We start from the raw sequence: 8,365 nt of genomic DNA on the forward strand, positions 1-8,365 counted from the left end.
GCAATCTAAAAGAACCATTAGTAAGAACCCATAAGCCCAAGATTTGAGTAGCCCAAGTGGAGAGGAAGTTCGATGGTTACGAGGGAAGAGCGGAGTAGTTTCAACGGTGCCATTGTTGCATCGCAGCGGATGAGAGACGAGGGTTTGATTCTCTAAAGCTCTGCAGCTTATTTCGGAGTTGATGATCGATGACTGAGAAGATGGTGTCCACTGATCTGAAGGTGTTGGAGTGTAATCTGCTGTTTCTCTCATTCCAAATCCAGTAAAGAGATGATGTGTATTCCAAAAAGTAATATCTTCAAAGTTGTATTTTAAAATTTTAAGAATTATGTGTATTCATTTGGTTTTAAATGCATCTTCTCATAATAAATTCAATGAGAAGGAACAGAAGAAGTAAAACGGCCGCATAAAAAGAAAAAAATAATAGAAGGTGATTATATAACTTAATATTGTTATGCTGTCTAAGAACAATTAAAATTTTAAATACATTATTAATATTTGTTGTTTATTTACGCATTGTATTTTGCACACATTTTTTGTGTACATATATTAATCCAATTATTTAATCCATAAAAAATATTTGTTTAAAATATATTTAAAATAGATTGAACATTGATACAAAAAAATAAAAAAAATTCGCTCTTCGAGTACGTTTACGAGCGGTATTGTTTCCTAGTAATAATAATAATCATCTTAAGGTTAAGGTTAGCACAAGGCACGTATTCTTTATACGAAGTCTTGTGTGTTTCTGTTTGGGAAGAACATATCTTTTTAGTCTGTTTTTAACAGTTGTCATCAATGTTGGATTCACAAAGAAACTGGAAGGGTGGAAAGACTAATAAGCCTTTGGGCCTTAAACGATTGAAAACGTAAGAAAAGGAAAGATATTCCGATTCGAAAGATATAAATATCGCAAAAAAAAAGAGAGAGAAAAGAAATCATCCAACAACCGAGATGGAGGTGGAAAACAAGGAGAATCTGATCAGCTCCTTCCTCGAGATCACTTCTTCAACAAGAGAAGAAGCTTCTTACTTCCTCGAAACTCACCGATGGGATCTAGACGCTGCCGTCTCCACCTTCCTCGACAACGACGCCTCCGCAGCCGATTTGCCAGCTGTCCCAAACCCTAATTTACCTCCTCCTTCGATTCCAGCTGCTGAAAACTCTCCGGAGAATCAAGAAGGTGATACTAGGAGACCCAATTGTGTTGGTACAAAACGCTCCGTTTTAATAAGCGATTTTCTTGGCGACTATTTTGGCGACTTCGAAAACAACTTCGATCGGGAGATTCGCGATGGATCTGGCTCCCTTGCCGGATTCCACGGATCCACCGGGGGATGATACATCTCACAAGGAGGTTTCGGAAGATCTGAAGAAGCAGGATAACAAGGTTGGTGAAGTCGATCAAAAGAAGTTGGTTCAAAGTTGGGTAGATGCAGCACAAGAGAAGAAAAAGTTGAAGAAATATGATGTTGAGATCTCGAACAAAGAAGGTATCCACATGGTGGAGATTCCAGATGATATCATAGAGAACTCTACGCCTCTATGGGAAGATTTTGTGGTGGGAAAGTTTCTAGATCTAGCCCCTCATGTTGCAAAAGTGCATATGGTGCTTAACAAGATATGGAAGTATGGTGATTTGGATACAAAGGTTGAGGTTTATGAAGTAAATGCAACGACGATGCGATTCAAGGTCTCTAGTTCGCGGGCAAGAGAGAAGATTCTTCGACGGGGTATGTGGAATATAGTGGGAGTCCCTATGATTGTGACGAAATGGTCTCCAAAAACGGAGGAAGATATTGATAAGGAAGATGAAGCAATTCCTATGTGGGTACATCTTGAGAACGTCCCTCTACATATGTACTCGTGGGAAGGGCTTAGTTTCATCACGAGCACAGTGGGATTCCCAGTGAAACCTCACCCGGAGACTACTTCCTGCTCAAAGATGGATGAGGCAAAGATATTTGTGAAGGTGGATGTTTCTAAAGAGTTACCTAAGGAGATTACTTTCTCAAAGGATGGAAAGAGTTTCACTGTGAAGTTCTATTACCCTTGGTTGCCAGCGAGATGCAAGTTGTGTGATAAATGGGGGCATGGAGAGGCTGTATGTGGTTCAAAAGGCAAGAGAAAGAAGAATAGGAATGTTTCTAGCTCTCCTCCTCAAGATGGAAATGAAGTCGATGCTAATAGTCCAGAAAGAGTGGAGAAGAGTTTGGGAGCTGATATGGAAAGTAACACAATTAAGAAGATAGTGGGGGAGACGAGTTCTAAAGTTCAGAGAGAAGAAAGTAATGTGAAGCTAAATTTCAGGAAAGTAGCAGAAGTAGTAAACACAAATAGCTGGTCTATGGTTTCTCCGGGGAAAACTGGAAGGTCGTTGTTCATATCTGATCAGAGAGATATTGTAGAAGTTTCTGCATCAAAGTTTTCGGTTTTGAGTACAGAAGAAGCTGAGGAAGGGGAATTACTAGATGATGAGAAGAATCAAGTTGAAAAGGAGACTGTTGTAATAGATAATGAGGATGAGGAGTCTCTTGAAACTGATCTAGTGGAGGACAGTGCTCTAGATCAGCAAGTTCAGGAAGAAGTGAAGATTGGATTGAGGAAAGGAGGCCGAAATGCAAGGATCCCAGATGCAAATCTTGGGAAAAGCATAAGGCCTTCTCGTCGCAAGCGTTAATCCATGACGAGTTTCTTCTGGAATGTGCGCGGATTCAACAAATATTTGAAACATTCCGTTGTAGAAGAATGGGTGAGAAGTAATACTATGAGTTTTGGTTGTATTTTGGAGACTAGAGTAAAGGAGAATAAGGCAGGAAGTATATTGAAGAAGGTTTTTAAAGGGTGGTCGTCTATCACAAATTATGAATACAGTCGTGGAGGGAGAATATGGTTAGTCTGGAATGATGATGTTTGTATAACACCAGTCTATAAGTCAGATCAACTTATTACTTCTTCTGTGGTGATGAAAGGCAGAGAGGAGTTTTTTTACACTTGTGTCTATGCTAATAACCTAGCAGAAGACAGAAGGGAGCTTTGGGAGGATTTAAGTCATCATCAAGATTCTGTGCTGTTTCGTGGGAAGGCTTGGATGATAGTTGGTGATTTTAATGAGATTTTAGATGGGGAGGAGAGTTCTGGTTTTCTGGAGTATGGTAGAATCTCAAGTGGTATGCGGGATTTTCAAAGAGTGGCTTTGCATTGTAACTTATCGGATATGGGATACCAAGGTCCCATGTTTACTTGGTGTAATAAAAGAGAAGAAGGTGTTATCTGCAAGAAGCTGGACAGGGTTCTTATTAATGATGTAGCGTTGCAGAAGTTCTCAAGTGCCTATTCTGTGTTTGAAGCTGGAGGTTGTTCTGATCACATGAGATGTAAGATTCAAATTTTTCCGCCAAATGAGAAGATGAGAAGACCTTTTAAATATGTAAATGCAATAGGGAAGTTGGATGCTTTTCTCCCTTTGGTTCAAGATTTCTGGAACTCTACCCCGAAGCTGTTTCACTCGACTTCAGCATTATATAGATTTTCAAAAAAATTAAAGAATCTGAAGCCTCTGATTCGTGAGTTAGGTAAGGAGAAGCTGGGAAATCTTACGAAGAAAGCTAAAGAAGCTCATGAAAGGCTATGTGAGAAGCAGAATGTGACTTTGTCTAATCCTAGTGGGACAGCTATTCAAGAAGAGGCTGAGGCTTATGAGAAATGGCTGCATGTTGCCAGCTTGGAGGAGGATTTTCTAAAACAGAGAGCGAAGCTGCACTGGTTGGAGGTAGGAGATCAGAATAATAAGACTTTCCACAATGCCATTAAGTCCCGTCAAGCTCAAAATACAATTCGAGAAATCAGGTGTGCTACTGGTAATGTGGTAACGAAACAGCAAGACATAAAAGATGAGGCAGTGTATTTCTTCTCAGAGTTTCTGAATAAGGTTCCTGACAACTTTATTGGAGCAACTACGGAAGAGCTTGAAGAGCTTCTTGAGTTTCGTTGTTCTGATGATGATTGTAGAAGTCTGGAAGCAGAGGTTTCAGAAGAGGAGATAAGAAGAGTGGTCTTTGCTATGCCATCCAATAAGTCGCCTGGTCCGGATGGTTACCCAGTTGAATTCTTTAAATCTACTTGGTCTATTGTTGCTCAAGATTTCATCATTGCAATCCAATCAGTTTTCAGATATGGTTTTCTCCCCAAAGGCGTCAACTCAACAATTTTAGCTCTTGTTCCCAAGAAAACTGATTCCTTAGAGATGAAAGATTTTCGTCCTATTGCCTGCTGTAATGTGATTTATAAGGTGGTCTCGAAGATTATAGCAAACCGGCTTAAGCTGATTCTACCTCGAGTGGTGTCTGAGAATCAATCAGCTTTTGTTAAAGGTAGGCTATTGATGGAGAATGTCTTATTAGCCTCAGAGTTGGTTAAGGATTATCACAGAGAAGTTGTCACTCCTAGATGTTTGATGAAGCTTGATATCTCGAAAGCGTTTGACTCGGTGCAATGGAGCTTTGTAATTAGAAGTCTTGAGGCAATAGGGGTTCCAGCTCGGTTTATTCAATGGATCCGGCTTTGTATTTCAACTCCATCTTTCTCAGTACAAGTAAATGGTGAGCTTGCGGGTTATTTTCAGAGTAAGCGTGGTTTGAGACAAGGTTGCTCTCTTTCTCCTTACTTGTTTGTCTTATGCATGAATGTTCTTTCACATAAGATAGACAAGGCAGTGAAAGAGAAAAAATTCAAGTTTCATCCAAGATGTCAGGTGATCTCTCTTACTCATCTATGCTTCGCAGATGACTTGATGGTGTTTGTGGAGGGTACTAAAGATTCCATTGAGGGGGCTCTCTCTGTTTTTGAAGGTTTTGCTAAGTGGTCTGGGCTCAGTATTAGTCTTGAGAAGTCGACAGTTTACATGGCTGGAGTAGAAGCGGAGGAGAAAAGAAGAATATTGAGAAATTTTCCTTTTGCAGAAGGTTCTCTTCCAGTTAGATACTTGGGTTTGCCACTTATGACTCAAGCTATGAAAAGACAAGACTACTTGCCTCTGGTGGAGAGAATAAGAAGTAAGATTTGTTCCTGGACGAGCCGCTTCCTCTCTTATGCTGGTCGGCTTCAGTTGATTAAATCTGTTTTGGTGAGTATTGTAAACTTCTGGGCTTCTGTGTTTCGTTTGCCTAGCAAATGTATTCATGAAGTTGAGCAGTTATGTGCATCTTTTCTATGGACTGGGCCAGATTTAAAATCTACTGGTGCTAAGGTTTCCTGGTCAGCTATATGTAAACAGAAAGCGGAAGGAGGGTTGGGGATTAGAAGTCTAAAAGAAGTGAATATGGTTTATGGGTTGAAGTTGATTTGGAGACTCCTATCAGCAAGATCTCTGTGGGGGAGTTGGATTAAAGAGAACCTGTTAAAAAAGAAGAGCTTTTGGGAGATAAAAACTAGTACTCAAATGGGGTCTTGGATGTGGAGGAAGTTACTGAAGCTAAGAGGAATAGCAAGAAATTTCTATAAAATGGAGGTTGGAAATGGAAGTAGCATATCATTTTGGCATGATCACTGGTCTGAGAAAGGAGTGTTAATTGAAATATTGGGAGACAGAGGTATGATTGACATGGGTATTCGTAAGGAAGCTACTCTAGCTGAAGCTGCTCAATGTATTCGTAGAAGAAGGAGGCATCGGGCTGCAGTTCTGAGCGAAATTGAAGTCATTTTAGATAATGTGAGAAGTTTGACTCAAAGTGAAGCCATGGATGTTAGCGTTTGGAAGGGGAAGTCTGGTTATAGAGCTAAATTCTCAACTTATGAAACTTGGATGTTGATTAGAGAATCCAGTGTGCAGCAACTATGGGCTCGAGGAGTATGGTTTGCTATGGCTACTCCAAAGTATGCTTTCATAACTTGGTTAGCAGTACTTGAAAGACTGTCTACAATGGACAGAGTAGCAAAATGGAGCCAAGGAATTGATGCTGTTTGTGTGCTATGCAAAACTGTTACAGAGTCTCGGAGCCATTTGTTCTTTGAATGCACTTATGCTTCGCAACTCTGGTTTCACCTTGTAGGAGGGATTCTGGGTAGTTCTCATACAAGCAACTGGAATGCAGTTATGTTGCTGATTTCAAATGGTACTTATGATAGGAGAAGTATGTTTTGCATCAGATACGCTTTTCAGGCTGCAATCTACGCAATTTGGAGAGAGCGTAACAGGATTCGTCATGGTGAGAAGCCTATGGCTATTTCTATTCTCAAGAAGCTTACTGAAAAAGGGATTAGAAATAAGCTCAGCCTAGTTAAAATGAAGGGAGGGAAAGGGATGGAAGGTATACTTCAATTCTGGTTTCAAAAAAGAAATTAGTGATGTGCTTTGAGTTTGAAGTTCAGGGTGTGAAGTGGTGGGATGCGGGTGAAGTGTTAAGAGCCCCTAGCTATGGGATTCTTACTCTTTTTCCCCCATTAGAGTTTTGTCCCATTTGGGTTTTCTCTAATGAGGGTTTTAATGAGGAGAATCTCATAGCATTACCAAACTTGACTTGTGTCTTATGGTCAAGTTTGAGAGGGGATTGGGATTTTGGAGTTGCTTTAGAGTAAAAGTTCTTTTTAATTGTTGAGTTGTTTAGTTTCCTTTAGCTTGTTGCACAAGTAAACATTTTGCACTAGTTTGTAATAAGGCTTTTTGATGAATAAATTTAACATTCATTCAAAAAAAAAAAAAAAAAAAAAAAAAAAAAAAAAAAAAAAAAAAAAAAAAAAAGAAGGTGATACTAGGAGCCGTCAACACGCTGGGAACATCCGTACGTTCGCTGACCTGAACCCTTCTCCAGATGAGGGCCAAGAGTATTATACTGGCGGACAGAAGAGGTAACCTAATATTTTCACTGTGTGTTGGCTTTTTGATCTTCAGTACGTGATATATTCTTTTGTGCACTGTGTGTATTAGTGGGATGATGGTTCAAGATCCTAACAAAGCAAAAGACGTTGACGCACTTTTTGAGCAAGCTAGGCAGTCTGCTGTAGACAGACCTGTTGAACCGTCCAGGTCAGCTTCTACAAGCTTCACTGGACCTTCACGGATGTTGTCTGGCGAACCTGTTCCCTCTTCTCCTCAGCGAGAGCAAGACCAGCCTCGAGTTGTTATGCACACCATCACTTTCTGGAGGAACGGTTTCACCGTTAATGATGGTCCTTTGAGGAGTTTTGATGACCCGGAAAACGCAACCTTTATGGCGGTATTATCCAAACCCTTTCCTACTCAATTTTAATAATAGAATCGTTATTGGTTGGCTGGTACATATAATTTTCTCAAAGCCTAGTTTAGGTCATTTTCTTGGAATCTTGATTATATATGTTGTATATGTAGAGTATTGTGAGATCAGAGTGCCCTCGTGAACTCGAACCAGAAGATAGGAAGATACGTGTTCATGTTAATCTCGTCAAGCGTGACGACAACTACACGGTAAGTCTCATTCCCTTCTCTCTCTCTTAGTAATACATACTCTTATTGTTCTTATCTCTTGACACACAGGAACCAACAAAGCCCAAAACCCCATTCCAAGGTGTAGGAAGGACCTTAGGAGCCAGCGGATCAGGCTCTGCAGAACCACAAGCTCCACCCGCACAAATGAACACAGCACCAGGACCATCAAGAGGGCTTATTGTGGACCAAGCAGCACCAACAACTTCCATCCAGCTCAGATTGGCAGACGGCACGCGCCTTGTATCCAGGTTTAACAAGCACCACACGGTCAGAGATGTGCGTCGGTTCATCGACGCTTCAAGACCCGGTGGCTCGAGAGAGTACAAGTTACTAACCATGGGGTTCCCTCCTAAACAATTGACAGACTTTGACCTAACTATTGAGCAGGCTGGTATAGCTAACTCCGTCGTCATCCAGAAACTCTAGCTTTTTTTCAGTTTTAGAATACAATTTGCTTTTTCTTTTAATTGTTTGAGAACTCTTACCATTCCACTCAACTATTTGTTTAACGCTAGGATTTGGATCAGTTGAGAAAATCATCAAATGTATTCATTTTGTTTTAGATTCATTTTCGCATCAGCATTCCTTTTCGAGAAATTTGCCAAAACAAAAATAAAAATTCACTATCTTTGTCTCTATAGTATAAACCAACATTATTTGTCCCTATAATATAAAATTTTCCATAATCCAAAACTGACATTTGATTAATCAAATAAATATATATTAAAGTATTTAAATATAAAAAACAAATAAAAATAAAAAATAATAAAAAGTATATATAAAATATAATTTTAAGTTGACATTTTAGAATATATTAATAAAAATAATATATTAAAATTTTATTTTTATGTTAATATAAAATTTTGATATAAAAAATTGAATTCCAAATCATTATATAAATAA

General features: G+C 39.4%; 1 protein-coding gene across 1 annotated transcript; it reads left to right on the top strand.

Moving 5' to 3' along the window:
* The first annotated feature begins 922 nt into the window (after nucleotides 1-922).
* On the top strand, nucleotides 923-8,007 carry LOC130502367 (plant UBX domain-containing protein 5-like). Its single transcript, XM_056997155.1, has 5 exons — nucleotides 923-1,183; nucleotides 6,744-6,846; nucleotides 6,926-7,214; nucleotides 7,346-7,441; nucleotides 7,511-8,007. Exons 1-5 carry the CDS (start codon nucleotides 955-957, stop codon nucleotides 7,886-7,888), a joined length of 1,095 nt encoding a protein of 364 aa, XP_056853135.1. The 5' UTR covers nucleotides 923-954; the 3' UTR covers nucleotides 7,889-8,007.
* Nucleotides 8,008-8,365: the final 358 nt, after the last annotated feature.

The sequence above is a fragment of the Raphanus sativus genome, unplaced genomic scaffold (genome assembly GCF_000801105.2).
Source record: "Raphanus sativus cultivar WK10039 unplaced genomic scaffold, ASM80110v3 Scaffold0523, whole genome shotgun sequence".
In the NCBI taxonomy this organism is placed as follows: Eukaryota; Viridiplantae; Streptophyta; class Magnoliopsida; order Brassicales; family Brassicaceae; genus Raphanus; species Raphanus sativus.

What these genes read in the sequence shown, in the direction of transcription:
- LOC130502367 (XM_056997155.1), top strand. Translation starts at nt 955, where the DNA reads ATGGAGGTGGAAAACAAGGAGAATCTGATCAGCTCCTTCCTCGAGATC. An exon ending in CTCTCCGGAGAATCAAGAAG is followed by an intron (nt 1,184 to 6,743) that starts GTGATACTAGGA and finishes AAAAAAAAGAAG; the next exon opens with GTGATACTAGGAGCCGTCAA. An exon ending in AAAACGCAACCTTTATGGCG is followed by an intron (nt 7,215 to 7,345) that starts GTATTATCCAAA and finishes TTGTATATGTAG; the next exon opens with AGTATTGTGAGATCAGAGTG.